Below are 19,608 nucleotides of genomic sequence, written 5' to 3'. Positions count from 1 at the left end.
CTAACTGCTTGTTATTTTATGCTAGAAAAATAAATGCATATTTGCTCAGAAGAGTTCCTGTGATTCAGACTGCCCAGTTCATACCCTCTGAATTATCTCTAAGGGATCAGTGAGGTGTGTGTTTGAACAGCCCAAAGGTTGTGTTGCTTTGCTAGAGTAGTTTGAGAGTTGGAGGTCAAGGACTCCCCTCCTGTAACTTAGCACAGGAGAAAATGTGGCCTTCTTTTTTTGCTAGAGATATTCTTTGATCTGCTGGACTAGTGCTCCCATGTGTTTGGGTCTTTTAACCTTATTTTCTCTTTGTATTCTGTGAGTGCTGAGGGCTGATACATTTGCAGCACAATGTGTTCCAAAGTGTGCAGAACCTGGCCCTGTCTTCAGCCAGCTGTCTGCTCCAAATGGAGACATCCGTTGTGTCCTGTGTGTAATTCATAAGTCTTACCTCATGAAAATTAAACTCTAAATCTAAGAATTGCATTCCAAAACATAATCAAATCAGTCCTGACACTGAGTCCTTCAAAGACTGTTTTAAAAATGGGAAGATCGGTGTTGTCTGATGTGCTGCCTTGCTGTGAGACTTGGATATTTGACCTGTATCTTGTCCCATCCTCTTTTCTTCTTTTTCCTATCCATGAGCTTTTTAAGCAGCAAATTTTTGTTGTGACAAATTACCACTTATCACTCAATAATAGAACTATTTAATTTACTTCTATGATATTCCTCCATTAATGGGGTCTTACTCCCTTAATAACTTGTGTGTTTATGTGACTAAGGGAGAAGAGGGAGAAAAATAGAATTTTGTTGACAATGAGCAAAAACTATTTCTATTCTGGTCAGTAGGGAGTATCTGGTGGGATGGGTGAAAGGCTCTGTTTACTGCCAAGAGATTGTTTCTGTACTCTCAGTGGAAGGTAAAATTTGTAATGTAAGGCAAGTAAATACGTGCTGGATTTAGTAACATTCAACATGTGTTTTGAATATCATTGGTATTTGTTTTTCTGGTTTTAAATGGGTTGGTTGATTTCATTAAAACTGACATTTGCTTTCCTCTGGGATGGAGAGACAGAACTTATAAAAGCAAAATATAACAATGTGTTTAAATTTTATTAAAAGCGTCATGACTTGTGACTTTCACTGACGATCTGCTCTTGCTTTTTCTTGACTGTATTGTGATGTGCTCAGTAGTTATGACTGTTTTTGTAATTATGTCACCAGGAAAAAGCTTACCTATCAAAAATATCCTTCAATTTCTAGAACAAAATCTGTTTGTTAAGCAAGCAGCAAAACAGATGTGACAAAGTGTCTCTGTAAATGCAAGGTCATATCTTCTAGCAAAACACAGGTGACATATTTGCAGCTAGACTTTTTTTTTTTAATACAAACCTCTTTTCACCTGCTGTTGAGAAAACCACTTAGCACTAGTACAAACCATGGTAGAAAAGGCAGAAAGTAGGACTGAGAACTACACCGTGATTTAAAAAACAAACCCCTACAATTCCTTGGCCTCCCACATGCAGTGACTTAAGAGGATTTTTTTCCTTGTTTACTTTGAGTAAAAATAAGTCTGGGAAAGGAGAACTTTCCTGTAAATGGGAAGGAGAGATAATGATGTAGACAAAAGGCAAACTGTTTGTTTTTATCCTGAAGTGTTTTACTAGAGGAACAGGTTTTAAATGGTTTATCCCCCAAAATACATGTTGTCATCTGTTGTTGCATTTTGTTACTCCTTTGCATGTTTTTGCGCTACTTTGTGTGGCTGTGCATATTTTTGTAGATATTTATATTTCTCTTTGGAAAGAGAATTGCAACAAAATGGCAAGGAAGCTTAAGATTTAGCAAGCTTTAAGGATAGACTAGTCTGTACACATGTTTGAAAGCAGGGCATTAAACTGACACTTAAATCATAAACCATGTTCAAAATGGAATTAGAACTAAAAATGCTATTGGGTGGATGAAGTAGACTCTAAACCGTAATGCTTTACAGAGCAGGCTTTCTCAAAGCAGGTTAAAAGGAAGAGCTAGACAGTTCCAGCTATGAACTGAATTCTCTTCCTGTGAAATTTGTTGAGCAGCCACTGTCAGCAATTGTCAGTATAATTTTGGCAAATGTTTTGAAAAAGCCTTAAGATTTATTATTTAATGGTGATTTTGGGGGAGGGTGCTTTTGGAAAGGGTTTGTTGGTTTTTTTCCATGCTGAAAGAAAATATGAATTAGACTCACAGTGCAGGAGCTGATTGGCATGAATAGCTATTGCCTACTAGAACAAATCCAGATACTGAAAACAAGGGGTTTCAATAATGGCTGTATGAGTAGTCCAGAACAGAGGCCCTTCATGCTTGTATAAAATACTTTTATAAATGATTCTTCAAAGCAGAGGGTAAACAGCGTTTCATTTTATATAAGATAATAGAGTTCATAGTATGCCAATATGTGAAGGAATGTACAATTGCTCTGTATTTTTCCTGTCACAGACTTGACAGATGTCATTTTTTTATGGTGAAATTGCTATCTACAAAATTTGAACTGCATTCTAGTCGTAAGGGAAAATTTGTAGCCTGTCCTAGATTTCAATGCTTTATTTAATATTGAAGATCTGCTGTAAGCCTACTTAACAAATGCAGGGAAGGTACGTAAAGGATGCGCTTGGGGGAGTTCTTTTTCTGAGATCCTATGGTCATTTGAGGTATGTGAAGGATTTGTGTGTTAAATGTTTCATCTCTTGCATTGATTCTGTATTTCTTAGTGTGGCCTGCTTAGTAGGTGCTATTTCTGTGATTGATTATTGCAGAATTGTAGCACTTCCTATGGTCAGTGTTGTTTATATAGTTTGAGAAGTCTTCTGCAAAAGTGGCTTGTGATTTTTTGAGCTCTCAATTCTTATTTTATAAAATGTGATGCCCTATAGTTGTCTCCTGATGGGTCTGAAATCACCCTTCAGCTTAAAAAATCTTGCTTAGTCTCCTTTTGTACATGCCTGACAGGAAGATGATATTGCAGATAAAGAATTGCTGGAGCCCACAGAGGAAAACTTGCAGTTCTGAAATTAGAACTGTGTGGTTGGAACTTCAAAGGCATCTTCATTTCCACTTCAGAGCAATGGGCTGCTTTGGGAGCATGTGGCAAAAGACCACACGTTTTGGACTACAGACACTGTCAAGCCTCAGTGTCTCTTCAGCTTCTTGGACTTTACATGAAGCTTTTTTTCTCAAAGAAAAAGAAATTAGAGCACACTGACTGGCCTTGAAATGTAACTTGGGAGCCACTAGCCCTGCCTTTGGGATTGAGGCTTGCACCTTAGAACCTGAACACTAATTAGGTTTTGTCTTTCTTTGGAGCTGAAGACACCAAAAAGCATCTGAGCAAAAGTTACTGATGATCTATTGTGTCTGACGGAGCATACTGAAATAAAGCAATGGACAAGGAATGTATTACAGGCATTTGGTTGGTTAAGCACATTGAGGCAAGAGGATAAGCCCCATCCAACCTGGCCTTGAACACTTCCAGGAATGGAGCAGCCATAACTTCTCTGAGCCTGTGTCAGGGCCTCTGCACCCTCACAAGGAAGAATTTCATCCTTGTATCTAAACCAAATCTGCCTTCTCTCAGTTTAAAGCCATTCCCCTTTGTCATATCACTACATGAACTTGCAAACAGTCCCTCCCTGGCTTTCTTGTAGGCCCTCTTTGGGTACTGGAGTAATAATCCTGTAGGAAAAAAGTGAATCTTGGCGTTCTGTTGAAGACACTCATGAAAGAGCAGCTGTTACAAGGTCTTAGGTTTGTATTATCATATGAAGTCCAAAATGGATGATGCTTTATAAATACTGTGATTTGGATTGTAGGGGAGGCTAAGAAAGACATTTCCTTCATTGCTGCAAGTTGGAGTATTTTTGAATTAAGCAATTTACCTGAATCTCCATTCAAATCCTTTGCTGCTAACAGGAACTGGACATGCCATAACAGCCTTTGTGTATGCTGCATTAGAAAGCTTTACTTGCCTGTTCAGCTCATTTTTCTTTTCTGATTTTATTAATGTTACAAGAGCAGTATGTTTGGCATTGGTGACCTGAGCAGAGGAACCGGTGCAGGGCAGTATGTTAGCTGTGAATGAAGCCAGCTTACCTTGCTTGTTGTGTTTGCAGATAAGTAATGAAAAGATAGCTGATTTTTTACTATTTTAAGTAGGGATTTTTCTGAGTTATTTTGGTGGGTATCTTGACAAAATAGTATGTCAAGCAAGAACAACTTGAACTCTGTGTAAGCAGGACTTCGTGGTGAGCACCAGTACAACTTTTCTTAATTCAGTACTAGGCATATTTTAACTTTGTGAAAGGAAGGGGTTATTGCCTCATGATTTCACAGGCCTTCTTGCCTAAAGGGTGTGTTTTCACAAAATAATGTAATCTGGTTATAGGCCTTTTAGGAGGTTACAACATGATTTATTATCAGATATTTTGAACAGCTGTAGATACAGAAAGAGGGAAGAGGAAGTTGCACGAATAGTGCATGACTTTAAGTAGTTTTATTTCTTTACTGCAGTGATATTTAAAAGGGGAGGTACAAATTGCATGGCACTGTGTACACATCAGGGTGCTTCAGATGATTCACTATTTTAGTTGTTAGAGCAGTGTTTAAAATTGCTGTGAGAGGCTGTTTCTTCCTTCATGCTAACCTTTGATAAAGCAAATTCAGTTTGACTACGGCCCAGTTACATGACTGAAAGAATTATTGGCTGACTGTATGGAGTACAAATTTATACAGACTTCTGAAAATGGGAATGGAGTGTGAATAGATCATCTTATCTGACAGAGGGAAAAGTATTCTATGTATATTCAGAAGAAAATCCCAAGCAAGAAAATCCATTTCCTCAAAACACCTTTAATCAAAATATATCTTGACAGCAGTGTAATAGCAGACTTTTGGGCTGTCTGCCAGGAAATGTGGTGTTCTGCTTCTGCAGCCACAATCAGTCAATTCACTTCCCTAGGAGAAAGGGTTTCTGAGACCAAGTTTTCTTCTGTTCATTAGCTTTATTAAGTAGTATGTGATATTCAGCAAGATTTTGGGGGAACTGCTGCTTTTGTCTGTCATGTTCAGTGTGGGTTTTGAAAGGAGGAAGAGGCTCAGAATGAGTCTTCCTTCTTTCAAACCCCTTTCACTGTTCAGTGGTCACATAGCAGAAGTTCTTTAGGCAAGTATAAGTTTGGTTCTTCCTCCCCCTCTGTAAAAGCTGTAAGTAATGAATATTAAAGTATGCTAAGCTTATGCAAGTCACCTGTCAGACTATTTGCAATTATCAGTGCACTTATTGCAAAGCTTGAAAATGAAATGGATGTGTTGTTTGCCAGTCTCATGTCGGTAATCCTTGCTGAAATCTGTGGATTTCTGCTGTCTCATGTAATAGTGCTGTAAAGTGTGTGGGGAGGGCGTTGGTGCACACTGCCATACACTAATAGTGGTATTGAAGTGTTAAGAGTCTTGCAGCAGATGTGTATGTTACAGCAACAAGTTGAGTACAAAAGCATTTTTTTCTTTTCTTCCTTTATACTTGCAGGTGTTGGGAGGGTCTTTTCTGTTGTGCTGATCCTCATTTGCTTCCTGTGTGGTTGCCTAGCTTGTTATGTGTATTATTAAGGCTTCCTCAGCAGAAGTGTAAAACTGTTCTTTCACAGGGAAGATTTTGACCAGACAACTGGCATGACATATTAAAAAAACAGGAAAAAAAAAAAAACCCAAGACAAAATCAAAAACACAAAGCAAAGTGGGAAAATGGATGGATCAGTTTTCCTTACTTGATGGCCAATGGGCCGTTCTACAAGTACAGTGGTTGAGATGCAGAAAAAATGTAGGAAAGAGTTGTTTGGGAGTGGCTGTTGAATCCCATTGCTTTCATGAAATAAATTGCATAAAATTGCAGTCAAATATTTCTCTTCAATTCCCCAGGATATGTTTTCTGTGATGTTTTACAGGGCCTTATTTACTGCACAGAGGAAGATTCTAACTTTTAGAACAGTAATGAAATCACTGCTGACGAAGTTCAGTAAAAATTACTTGGACTTTGCTTAGAGTCATTCAGATTTATAAGAAATGAAAACTATTAATCACTTCTTTCTTTTTCTTTTTTTAAATGTTATTTTCATTTGTGCTTTATAAATCAGCTTGACTAGGGCATCTGTGTACTGTATATAAGTGGGATGCTTTTAGGTTGTTTTCAAAATGAAAGTATTAAGTTCATCTAGGTGCAGAACTTCTGCTGGGGAAGTGTGTATCAAAGATTAAATGAGAGCTGTATTCCAAGTGTAGATAAGGCCTGGTATGTGTTGATAAATCACCTGAAGGACTGAACTTTAGCCAATAAATCTAGATTTAATTTGCAACATGAAGGGGAGAAAATCAGGTCACTTCATCTTAGGGTCAAATTTTATTTAAAGGTGATTCATGTAATACATATATATATATATATATATACCTGGTCAAGAAGCCTTAAATACCAACTCTTGTAATATATTCAGCATTATTTGTTACGAAGTCAATGATCTGTGGACTTGGATAGAAATCACTTCACTAGATAACTGCAGGAAAACTAACTGCTTTTTGAAAGAAATTGGTGACAGCTTAATAATTTTGCAAGACTCTTAATTTAGGGTTTCTCTGCTCATGCTGTTTAGCTGCAGAAATCCTTTGACAAGGGCATGTTACCCTACTTTTGCAGCTGAGTTGGAGAATGACGTTAGAAAGAGAGAACTGTCTATTAAGTGAAATTAGGAAACAGTGTGCTTTCTGCACTGCTTTGCTGGCTGCACAGAGTTACTGTGGAAAATCCCTTGCTGGGCAGAAATTTGGGCTACGAATCAGTTTAGTGGCAGGAGCAGGCTCTGTGACCAGCCCCATAGTTAGAGAAATGTTAAAGACATTTTAGCTCTTGAACAATGAAGTTCAGTGCCTGTGCAGAATTTTCCTTGGAGAGATGTGTAATTAAAATTTCTCTGGAAAATCTGCTTAGTTGTGGTCTCATCAGCTAATTATGAGACGGCAGAGTGGTTGGCTAATTTCAAGTGATTTTTAGTAGTTACAGTCGTAAAACTTAGGAAATCTGGGTTTTGTTCCCAGCTCTGACACTCACTTCCTGCTGTGACTACAGTCAAGTCACTGAGGTTGTCAGGGATGTGTCCTTTTCCAACCACAGCTCTGACAACTGAGGGGCTTTTGTCTCCGGCCTGCCTTGCGTGTGCATTGTGATCTGCTGACAGCACAGCTTCTGTGCTTTCTCCGTGGCAAATGTCAACAAAACAGAATTAAATCTCTATAGACTGCAAATTTAAACTGTTTCAGCTCTGCACCTGTAAACTTGTATGGCCTGAGACTCTGATTTATTCAGAAAATAAAGTTTTTGCTCTTAATCATCTGAGCCTGCTTCAGCAGAGGTATTTGTTCTGATAAAAGTGCTTGTGCAGTGAGACTGGAGCTGTACAGAGGTCTTTACTCTTCATCATAAAATGTCATCAAACTCATCAACCTTCAGGTGCTCAGACAGTGGCCCAAAAAGGGCATATAAAAAATTCAGTGATATCCTATCCTAGTCACTCAGTAATCTTTGCTTTATCTTTTAATAGCATTCAGCAAGTGGCATGCAGGTTAGCATTTATCACTGTCAGAAAGAAGACTGCAACTTGTTTTCTTTGCTCTTTGTGGTTTTTTCCTTGTTTTACAGCTGTTTGATTTAGAGCAGGATTTTTCAGGCTGTTAAGTCTGACTTTCTAAAGTGAGGGAGTCTGGCATTTTGTGAGTGCCAGACATTTTCTGAAATATAGAAGAGAGCTGTGTACGAAGTCTTACTAATTAGGTGCCTTTTTTCTTGCTTGCAAAACACTTTTATTTGTGGCATCTTCTGGATTGATTTAGAAATACTGTGTCACTAATGTCAGATATCCAAAATGCTTCTGCCACAAACACTTTTCTCTTGAAATTTCTTGTCAGCAGTTAACAGGTACATTTTTTTCATCTTCCTTTCATGCTTGTATTTATTTTCTTAAAGCTGTGAACAGTTTCTTGCATTTTACTTTTGGTATCCTGTGTAATTTTTTTCCATGCTTTCCTCTATCTACTTTTTGTCTCCCTGCTCCACTCTTATCTTTAAACAAGTTTTCACCCTGGAGCATGTGACTAGACCAGCCTTCCACTGCTTGTAATCTAAAGTTTATTCTCCTTCAAATCTCTTTGAAAAATCCCCTTTCCTTTCTTTGTCCCTTCATTATTCTGGACATCTTTCTTTCTAAAGCAGAATGTTTCTGTAGCAATGATACCACACACAAACATTTGTATGTTTGAGTGGACTTTTTAATTATTCCTTTACTTTAAAATGACACCATCCTAGGTGTGAACATACCTAATGACCTACATTAGAGATATTAATGGATTAAAAAAAATTAATGTGTGGTTATACCAGCCATTTTTAATGTCAGTCATTGTGCTCACTGTTCATCTTCTGTAGTTAACTGATACAGAGGTATCATCTTCTGGAGCTCTGTGAAGTGTCACATTTTATCTGACATGGACAAAGCTCTGAGCCTCATTCACAAGTGGAGCAACACAACTGCAAATGCAGAGTGGGATTGATAATGTTCCCTTTCTAGCAAAGGACACCACCAGTTGTCCTTGCACTTGGCAACAAAGAAAAAGGAGATTGTGTAAACTCTGCAAGTTGGTTCTAAGATTAGGAATGTGTGATGCTGATGCTGGAATTCACTGCTTTGCAAACAGCCATTGATTCCAATCAAGCAAGGGTTCCAAATTTAATTTCACTGGTTTATTTCATGTGTAACAGCTTTTTGACTTTTTATGTAGTAGTTTTCTTGGCCTGTTATCCAAATTACTGCTGTTTTGTTGTCTTCTGCCATCACCTGCTTCTCTGGGTCAGAACATTATTGCTAGGAAGGGTTCTGGTGAGTCATGTAGCCCCAGGAAAGGCTCAATTAAAGATAGACTTGAATGACCTAGATATAAGCCCTTGTGTTACAGATATTGCAACCTTTCCTCATGACTTATTTTGGTGTTTAATTATTGCTTTCCGCAACAATGGAATTTGTTTGCTTTCCAATACCCAGACATAAGTTTTCTTACCTGCAACTTAAGCCTGCTTACTTCTGTTCTTCTCTGGCCTTCAAAGCACCCATTTTCTCAATGGAACAGTCTTCTGTGTACCAGGAGATTTACTAGGATATCCCAAGTTTCCTCTCCTCCAGGCTAAATGACTCTAATTTGTTTGCTCTTTGCTTTTTAGATTGTTCAGCCTTGCGTTATATGTCATGTTTTCAGGATCTCTTGGGGCTCATGTTGCATTCCTCTGGGTGCTGTCCAGTTGCTTCACAGTGCTTCAGCTGTGGCTCCCACTCCTCCAGCCTCCTCTGCACTGAAGGCCTTTTTCTCAGCGGGATGACGTGGATGACTCATGTCTAGCCTGTGATCTGTTATAGCCTTTGACATTTTTCTTCAAAATTCCTTTATGGGCTTTTATTCTCTTTTTCTAGATGCAGTTTCTTTGTGCTGGATCTTTGTGTTCTGTGCATCTGGTTGGTCAGGAATTTTCTCTTACTTGGTGTTCTTGCAATCCCAGGGTGGTATCTGCAGGTTTAACACTTGTGTTGCACTTCCTCTTGAAGAATCAGATGATGGAAACACTGACCATTAGACCTGAAACAGGGCTTTGATTCCCAGGGACCTCACTCAGATCATCTGTTTTGGCAGGAAATTATTGATAAGTATTTCTGAGTATTCTTGCTTTTTTTTTCCCCATGAGTTTGCTTTCACTGTTGCACCATTGATGTATGAATTGGTGGTAATGGCAGAAAATCACATTTGAAATGGGACAAAATGTTAGTTCTTAGAGATAGAACTTATTTGGAAAAATACTGCTGTCTGGTCAGCTGCTTTTGGCTTTTCTCTGGTGAGAATCTTTTCAAAATCCAATTCCTATGCATATTAGTATAGCTTGTATGTTTTGATCTTTTATATTTCTCAATAATCTGTTTTTTTTAGGATTATCACAAGCATAGCTGTGAGGTTTTGTAAATTATTTATGTTTTTATCTCCATTTCTTTTTCTTCCTTTTAAAGTTTTGCAGGGCTAGAAGTTTGCATAGTAGCAAGTGTTCTCTATCCTTGAGACAGGAACACTTTTTTCTTTCATTTTTTCAGAATGAGTATACAACCTCAACATTGAGATTTTGGGGTTTTTTTCCCATAGTTTTTGAAAATTTTCTGGACACAGCAGACTTTAATTTTATACAGTAGTTTTCTTTACCCTTTGAAAACTGTTGCTTGATATCTGAATGTAATTTTCCACAGAATTTTACAAAACAGCAATTAATAAAGTCGACTTTCTTGATTACCTCTTATTTTATGTTCTAGGGTTTTGACCCACCGCATCAAAGCGACACAAGAACTATTTATATAGCAAATCGTTTTCCCCAGCATGGCCATTATGTTCCTCAGAAGTTTGCGGACAACAGAATCATATCATCCAAGGTAAGGAATCAATTTGTCATGGCAAAACCACTTGATATGTTACTTAAGAAGTTGTGTGGCAGATGTGCACATCTGTATTATGTCTAGTGGTGCCTAATACAGTATTCAAAATGAAACTAAATGAACTGCTTTGAGGGAAAAGCTGGATTGCTTCATGTGTAGTTTCTCGTTCTCTCACCCTTCTTTCCTCAAAACTCAAGTACAGAGCAATTAAGCAAGCAGGCTTTCTGAAGAAAAGTAGGTTTTCAACTAATGTTGCCCAAACTACTTAAAAGGATGAAGCTGGTTATGAGGATTTTTAAAATAGCCAAATTGAAAGTCAGTATTCTGCATAAAATAAATCAGCAGTGGACTGCAGTTGCGGATTCCCTCCTGGTGTGTCCTTGGATTGAGATCAATAGAGCTGATGGTGGGGATGTGCCTTGTCGCTGTGGTGTTGGAGGGAATGTTACAGCTGCAGGAATTAATTTCTTTCCTCCTACCCGGGACACAAGCAGCCAAATGAGTCCAGCTGCCCCTGTCCCAGTTGGAGGAAAACATTGTAAACTTGGCCTGTAGAGGAAATGCAGTTGTAACTCCTGCTTCCCTGCTAGCTGTACTTAAAACAGAAGGAATAAAAGAAAAGGAACAAAATTTGGATACAGCAGTTCTGTGTGGGAGAAGAGCAAGGTCTGGGGGAGGGGACCTGGGGACTGAAAAGATTTAGGTTAGGAGAGTTCAGTGGGAGCGGAACTGAACTTCACTGAAAAATTCTGCATTGTGTTGTAATTATTTGTCTCTCTTCTTTTTTTCCCTTCAGTATACAGTGTGGAATTTTGTTCCAAAAAACTTATTTGAGCAGTTCAGAAGAGTAGCCAATTTTTATTTTCTCATTATATTTTTGGTTCAGGTAAGTTGAATAATACTCAGGAAATTGCAATTTTTGTTGTAAATTCTGCCACTGATTTTTGTTATATGAATTTAACTTCTCTACTTATATATTTTGTCTATATAAAGGACACATTTCCACTTTCTCTAGGAAAAGAACTTAACTTTGAAAATAATTATGTCCCAATTTAAGTATTATCCTTAGGTTTTATCTTCATGAGTACTAATGTATTTAAGTGTGCAGCTTCAAAGTCTATTGCACAGTCAGCACAGGGATACAATTGTCTGCCTCAAATACAACTTTAAATCTCTTAAGGGACTAATGAAATTCCAGATGCACTTCTTGTTTTTGTGAGCACTGGTGATGTTTGAATATTTGTACATTGGTGGTTGTAAATCAACAGACAATTGTGATTTCATTCTAAGATCCTCAAATTCAATTTGTTCAGATAAAATGAACACAGATGCTACAGTTAAAATCAATGGTTTGCCAGTTTTGAAGACCTCAGTTACTGTTTTGTAGTTTATGTCAGAAATATGGCTGTGGCTTTTGTAGTAGACTGTATTTCTTTTGATTAAGGACACCCACAAGTAGATTAGGACAGTCTGTACATTTTCTATGATCTTTGCCTCTCCAGCTCTGTAATGTACCTGAATTCTGTCGAGCTATTGCAGGCTTAGTAGGTGAAGGATAAGTGGGAGAAGGGCTCAGAGGAGAGAGAGTAACTTTTGAAAGACTAATTAATATCTGAGGCAGAGACAAGATTTTGGGGTAGACAAACTTTTCGTTCATTATAAAATGGAATCATTTGAACATGTACAGCCTCAAAGTGATTAACCAATATTTAGAATGTACATCTGAAAAAGATGGCACCTCATTTGACAAAGAAAGGGGATAGTGAAGAGTTCATAAAACTTGTCTGTGGTTGTGTAAGGTGTCAGTATCAGGGCCAGGTCTGCAGCTTTTAATCCGTTGCCTCCTGTGTCCCTTTATCTTGTTCTTTCACTTTTATAAAGAAGGACATTTCTAGGCTGAAAATTCCTATGCTGGACAAAAGTCATACAGTTCTAACTTAGGCTAAAAAAATGTGTTGTCCATCACATCTTCCTAGTTAAGAATATTGACTGTGATATTCCTGTTGCAGTGTTTCATGCTGTTTAACATACTGTAGCATGAGTAAGATGGGAATGTGCTGAAGATGGAACATAAATGTTATTAAAGTAACCACAGACAGCGTGGCTTTTTTTTATTTTTTTAAGGCAGATTTATCTCTTCAGTTCAATGTTGTGTCACAGTTGTTTCAAACTGTTGCCTTTCAGTAGTATCTAAGTGTGTTGTTCATGAACAAATAAGGATCTAAGGGCAGGAATTCTTCTCTGAGTGTAATCTTGTTTTCTCAATTTGTGTCAGGTGGATGCTCTCACGTGTATGGGAAATGTCTTGTCTGTGTGTCTGCATTCTTGGAAGCAGAACAGCATTGGAGTAATTTTTGTTTATTTGTTAAAATGGAATCCTGTTTTTATTCAAATCCCTTTTGGAAGTTCATTAATATCTAATATTTTTTTCTTTTTATGAGGCAAAGCTGCCTTTTAAAGCTGACCACCATGGTACCCTCCCTGTCCTATGAATCTCGTGTGGCCAAGATGCAGTCTGTCATTTCCACCTTTTCCACTGGGGATAGCAGAACTGGGGCAGGGTCTCATTGTGTGATTTCAACTTGAAGCACAGTCCAGTCCACGTTGTTCACTGCACATGTGCATGCCCAAAACAAGGTGACAGACTGCATTTTGGTGACACAAGATGTATCATGGATATGTATCCTGTTGTGTGGCAGGCAGAGGACCATGGTGTCCTGGTGAAACATGACAATTCCACCAGCCCAAAACCTGCTTCGTTTTCATATATGAGCCTCTCTTCAGAAAGAATGAGAGAATATAGATGGCAGAAATGCCATGATTAATCCTATCCAGCCAAAAATCAGATGCTTTTGGTAGGGTTTTTCTTGGCCAAAATGCTGCGAAGCTGAAATTGTAGTGCTACAGTTAAAGAACAGATGGTATTGCAGGCTAGGTCTCATTTTTATTGTGTTCTATAAATTGTCTGTTTCAGTGAAAAAAAAACCAAACAAAAAAAAAACTTGCTAAAAACCTCATGTGTGCATTGTAATGTAGCATGATCTGTTTTCTCTGTGAGGTTCTTCCCCCATACAGAGTAAACTTCATGTATGACTTTTTTTTCTTCTTTAATGATTCCCAAAGCAATGCCATAAGTCTCAGGTAAAGTGGATCAAATCAGTGTCTGTGGTTTTGAGTAGTTCTTGTGTATATTTCCTTTACAGCACTTGACCATGTTGATTTTTTCCTGCAGCAGAGGAGAACCACTAACATCCCCCCACATACAGAACCTTAGTGTGTACACTGCACTTTTGGCATGTCAGAAATAATAGCACAAATTGTAAAAACTGCATGTTAGCTTGGGGCAACAAGAAGGGTGCAGTCTAAAAAAAGTTCTAATATCTAGACAATTGGAAATTACAATTATTTTCACTTCTAAAGTGGATGATGTTGTACTCTACATTGCTGGTAAGCAGTAGATCATATAGAGTGTTGAAACAGCTTCATGAAATGTAGATTTCCTTCCTTTGTAATATGCTTTTGAATTCATTGTTGTAGGATGAAATTATACCTTCCTTTTTGTAAGGACCCTTAAAATTGTCACATGCTTTACAAATGTGACTAAGGCTGTTCTATGCCCTAAAACATTTGTTTGCATCATTATTGATGTATTATTTAGTTGTCAGAAATCGAGTTTGGCTTGAGAAATTCTGCAGGAAATGCACTAAAAATAATCACAGGTTATAATAAAGAGTTTGGAAAACAGTTGTCATCTTGCTTCATTTGTCTGGGTTTTTTTTGAAAGTGCAATTGTAAAATGAAAATTTGGACTAATTTTCATATTTTCTTTTCTTTCAGCTCATGATAGATACCCCTACCAGTCCTATTACCAGTGGATTGCCATTATTCTTTGTCATAACTGTGACAGCCATAAAACAGGTAAAGGGGAAAAATCTTGCAGCATGAAGTCCTACTGAAGTAAAGTTACTTAACAGAGTCTGACTAGGACAGTGCTTAGATTCTGAAAATACATGAAAATGGTGTAATTTTTAGAAGCTATTTTGGATTTAATATTTCTAGTTAGACGCCTGAGCTTCAGCATTTGGTTGGTTGTCAAGCACTCAGTGACTCACTGCAGTACCCTAAAATGGACAGTGGATGACTGTCAGGCAACATTTTTGTCTAAACATTACATGTCACTTGTTATCAGACCTTTTCTGAAAGCTCCTCACTTATTCCTTTGGCACACCTCGCTTCCTGTTAGAACCAGTCCTCCCACATCACACCCTGAGAAAGGAGCTTGGGCAGATGAAGCAGTGGTGCAGGATGTGTTTGTCAGTAGTTAGAAGGCAAATTTTGCCCCAAGGGGTATGCTTTGTGGTGTAAAATGTGTATTAAGTGTGGTCCTGGTCTTCTTTGGTTGCATAAAACATTTTGGAGTATTTCATAGCATTTGAAATAAGAAAAATCCTCTGACTAATAGAAATCTTGTTCAAGCACCATATTACATCCTACTGAGACCTAGAGCCTCTGAAATCAGAATGTAAAAATGAAAGAAAAAGAAAGGGAAAAAAGTCTGTTTTCTTATGCCCTTAAAGCAAGAGGAGAAAGAAACAAGCTTATAAATAAAGAAGTGATGTGGATAAAAATTATAATCTCTTCTGCAGGGAGGTAATTTTCAGGAACTGTCCTCTTCAAGGGGTTTGACAGTGCTGTCGGGAATAAATGCAGCCTCGCAATTGAAAAATAAGCAGGAGACTGTTTCAGAGCTGTAACTGGAATTTCAATTTGCCTTCTGTGCCAGAAAGACCCAAAGCCACCCAGAAATAGGGCAAAAGTAAAAATAGTTCTGCCTTTCAAGCAGATAGAAAGGTGTTTGGGACAGAATGGTTCTTAATGATGGAATAATATTTGGACTAATATTTCATCTTGTTGCTGTGCAATTTGTATCTGTTGAATGCCCTATTCCTATTCAATTGCAGTTGGTACCATCACCCCCCCCCCAAAAAAAATTACATGTTCAAAAGCTGTAACCATAAGTAGGCAGTGGATAATAAAACCGTGTGAACTAAAAGAGATTATGAAATAGAGTTATATTAGATCACTTTTTCCAGAAAGTTGGGCTCGTGTAAGTCTAAAATAGTCCAAAATAATCTTAACACCACCTTGCTTCCAGATGTCCAATGTTATATTGGGAAATTTAACTCTCTTATCATCAATTTCAAAGAACAGAGTTTCTGTCAGTTCTTCTGGAAGCTTCGAATCATTCATGAATTGCCAGGCATCAAGAGATTTTCTGCCAGTCTCAATATCTCTGCAAGAACTATTGGAACCACCTAAACTGATCTAATGGACTCTCATGTTTCTCCTACCTGCTGCAAAGGAGGCAAGCAATATTCACAAGCTGTTATCTTGAAAGGGAAATGAATTGTGCTAGTTCCAACAGGCTGCCCTCAGACAAGGGAGGAAGATAAATCTGTTGGAGTGCAGAGGGAAAAATCCCCAGTATTGTCTCAAAATCAGTTTCCATTTTCTCTAAACCAGATGTGTAATATAGGAAGAAGATTTTAAGGAAAGAACCCCCTTTTGAAAGCTGTGGGGTGCTGATTCTACACAGTTACATCAGGATAAATGTTAAACTATAATTTAGTATTCTCTCAAAAGATGAAGGGGAAAACAGAAGCATTACTCATATGAAGGTTCGAGAAGCTCAGCAGTGGATGGAAAAAGTCCCCTGCCTTCCAGAAGACTGGTGAATGTATCACCCCTTGCAAACCACAGAACTCAGCCTTGTTTCAATCTCAGCCAAGGAGACAGAACTTTTTCTACTTGGAAGTGTAATTGCACCTAGGTCAGAAGAAGGACATACAACACTGCAAAGTGATGCAGCTCATGCTGTGTCATTTTGTCTGTCCTGTTAGCCAGAGCGCTTTCCTCCTTATGCCTCTGAAGATCTGTATGCAGTCCTCCAAGGAGTTCAAAGTTAGCAAATAAATAAAAACAACACAAAAAGTTGAAAAAAAAACCCAAACCAAAACACAACAAAATAAAGGTATTTCCTAAGGAACTTTAGGAAGCAGTGCATTTTAATAAGTTCATAGGTATTTAGCTGATGGAACACAGATGTTTATTTGACTACCAGGTAAACTATAAACAACTACTTTGCAGGTTTTGATTAACTGTAGACCTAAAGTGAGAATGAAAAACCTGGTAGTATAAAATGCAGATTTTTTTTCTCAATTGCATCAATTAAATCAAGTTATTTAAGCAGGACTTAAGAATGTAATTTGAGGGATTCTAATCTTTAGTTTATTTTCTTGCAAGTAGGCATCATTCCCTGTATTCCTCTTGCATCTTCCTTTTTCACAGTATTTTTCCAATGTTTTCAAGTGAGGATAAGGACCTCTCAAAAATGCCGCAGTAGGTAAATTTGGGGGAATTTGAACTGACCACATTAAGTTGGCTCTTAAGAATTCCCTGGTGTGAGGTGTCACCCTTGTGTTGGAGGCAGGAGGTGTCAGATGGAGAAAGCGCTGAAATCTGTACTTTCTAAAGAAGGTAAATTTCAGTTCTTTGCCAAATGCCCACGTTGCTCAGCTGTTCAGGTTCGTGAGACAAATGCCCCAAGGTTACTGGATGTTAGTTAAATCCTTGTTTTCTTCTGTCAGTCACCTTTAACAAGGAGCTGTAGGTATTGACTCTTGCTTTTTCATACTGCTTAGGAAGGATTCTTAAAAGAGTCCTACTTAAGGACTTTAGGATTCTGATGTCCCAGTATCTCTGTATGGCTGCTATTACTGCACACTTCTTGATTGCTGATTTTGAAACATTTGGCATATAAATCTCTTTTCCACATTCCCCCTGTCAGGTAGTGCAGTTGTGCTGTCCTTATTCATTTGTGCTAGTAAGAGTGGAGATACATGAAGATAGAACTACAAAACTACTTTAAACATGCAAAATTTGTGATATAACTTTTCCTACAAGCTCCAGTCAACCACAAAACTCTCTAAACTGCATCTACATTAGTACTATCTGTACTATGACATTCATGTAATATCATGTAATTGTAGAATGAGCTGGGATTATGCCTACTGTTTCACACATCTGCCTTCTTCTGTCTGCAGACTTCCAAAGAAATGTTTTTAACTCTTTCACAGTTCTTATATTTACCAGAAAAGCATTTTAGGAAGTCTCTATTGCAGATTAGTTGCAGGAGTCTTGCCAGGTTGTAACAGAAAGTTGAACTTCCTGTATGATTGATCCATTTCCTGTGCATGCTAGTGGGGCTTTCCAAACAGTCCCTAGACTTGGGGATCAGAGATTATTAGGCTGTTATGATCTAATGCTATTAGATTAAACAAGCCGTGAATTCATACTTTAGGAAAATAAGAGGGGAATAGTATACTTGGATTCACAGTCTTGCATGTTTGCACATGTGTGTGTACATGGGATAAAGGGTGCCTAAACAGGTATGAAGTATCAAGTAAAGGAAAGCTGCTTAGTTTATCAATTAAAAGCTCAGTTGTTGCAGACTGTTCCATTAGGACTCAAAAAAGAGCAAAAATCTTCTCGGTCATCTTCTGTTGCTGGACAGAGCTGATGTGTCAACAGCATGTCACACAGAATTAAATCTTGGGATTTTGTACATGGGCTATGGCAGTAACTATGAGAAGTGCTCTATGGTATGACTTGAGAAAGTAATTTCAGTCTCTTACTTCTAAAAAAAAAAAAAAAAGGGAATCCAGAAAGGAGCCTGAAGACTGACTGTTCCCAGTTTTGTGGTGTATTAATCCATATAGATCAAAGATTTATTGAGTGCTTGGTCATCTGATCTGCAGAAAATGTCACTGCCTGTTTTTTCGCCACTTCTGCTACTTTATTTGCCTTTACTTGTTTGTGTAGGTTTGTGACAAAATTAAGAGGTTCACAGGTTCTTGAGTAACAGCTGGAGCAGAAACTGAAGAGAAGTTAGTAACTGTATTCAGACAATGCAGGAAGTTGTTTGAACACATTTACTTAGTAGATTAAATTTAGTCTATTTTTTAGGTTTCATGCTTAAAAAGTAGATTTTTATGTGTTTTCCACAGGGCTATGAGGACTGGCTACGACATAAAGCAGACAATGAAGTCAACGGTGCTCCAGTTTATGTTGTTCGAAGTGGTGGCCTTGTGAAAACCAGATCTAAAAACATTCGGGTAAAAGACAAACTGAAAACTGTGTTTCTACTACACGGCTAAAACTCTCATTTTATTGCTAAGCATTGTGGTTTGGTAACAATGCTGAAATCTGCCCTTTAAACCTCTTTGCACCTTTCTGATCTATGTTCGCTTTGTTAGGTGGGGGACATTGTCAGAGTAGCCAAAGATGAGACTTTCCCTGTTGATCTGGTGCTCCTGTCGTCTGACCGAGTGGACGGTTCATGCCACGTTACCACTGCGAGTTTGGATGGAGAGACCAATCTTAAGGTCTGGGTTACTTCTGTGCAATAGAATGCAGTTAATTTGTGGTGCTGGTTTTCATTCAGCCTGTTGAAATACCTGCCCTGCTGCCTGGTAGTCCTGTATAACACAATTGGCACTGTTTTACAGACACACGTTGCAGTCCCAGAAACAGCAGTGCTGCAGTCTGTTGCCAACCTGGACAAACTGGTAGCTGTTATAGAATGTCAGCAGCCAGAAGCAGATCTATACAGGTATCATTTTATTAGTAAATATTTTGAAATTAAGTCCAGAAGGAGGTGTTTAATGCTCAGAATGTTGCAGGCCTTGCAAGGATTAAAATAGCTTCAGACATCTGCTTGAATTTTAGGTTTTAATAATCAGCTTGTGTTTGTACATATATGCTTACTGACAGTTGCAAGTGACAAGTTAAATTTGAGTACTTGAGTAGTAAATCAGACATTATGATATTTATCTTTTTTATTTTAATTATGTACATTTCAGTTATAATCAGAATTGTTTTTAGATTTTAAAGAATTAAATGGCCTACAGTCTGATCAGGTTGAAGAAAGTTCTATAAGGTTCTGCCAGGAGATTTCAGTATTATATAGTATATGTTTCAGTCTCAGATAGGATATAGGAAATGGAATTGACTCAAGTCTAAT

General features: G+C 37.9%; 1 protein-coding gene across 20 annotated transcripts in view; it reads left to right on the top strand.

Moving 5' to 3' along the window:
* ATP11B (ATPase phospholipid transporting 11B (putative)) overlaps positions 1-19,608 on the top strand; it is a 265,918-nt gene that overhangs the window by 204,624 nt on the left and 41,686 nt on the right. For all 20 annotated transcript variants that reach the window (XR_015274535.1, XR_015274538.1, XR_015274534.1 and 17 more), the window contains 6 exons: positions 10,407-10,523; positions 11,323-11,412; positions 14,364-14,444; positions 18,593-18,700; positions 18,842-18,970; positions 19,094-19,197. Coding sequence is in view for 15 of the 20 variants with exons in the window: in XM_086844003.1 (XP_086700129.1) it covers positions 10,407-10,523; positions 11,323-11,412; positions 14,364-14,444; positions 18,593-18,700; positions 18,842-18,970; positions 19,094-19,197 (629 nt within the window). In the remaining 5 variants the exon portion in view is untranslated. The remainder of the gene's footprint in view (positions 1-10,406; positions 10,524-11,322; positions 11,413-14,363; positions 14,445-18,592; positions 18,701-18,841; positions 18,971-19,093; positions 19,198-19,608) is intronic.

This window comes from Cyanistes caeruleus, chromosome 10 (genome assembly GCF_971803275.1).
Source record: "Cyanistes caeruleus chromosome 10, bCyaCae1.hap1.1, whole genome shotgun sequence".
Taxonomy (NCBI): domain Eukaryota; kingdom Metazoa; phylum Chordata; class Aves; order Passeriformes; family Paridae; genus Cyanistes; species Cyanistes caeruleus.
This window is presented reverse-complemented; position numbering and strand designations above follow the sequence as displayed.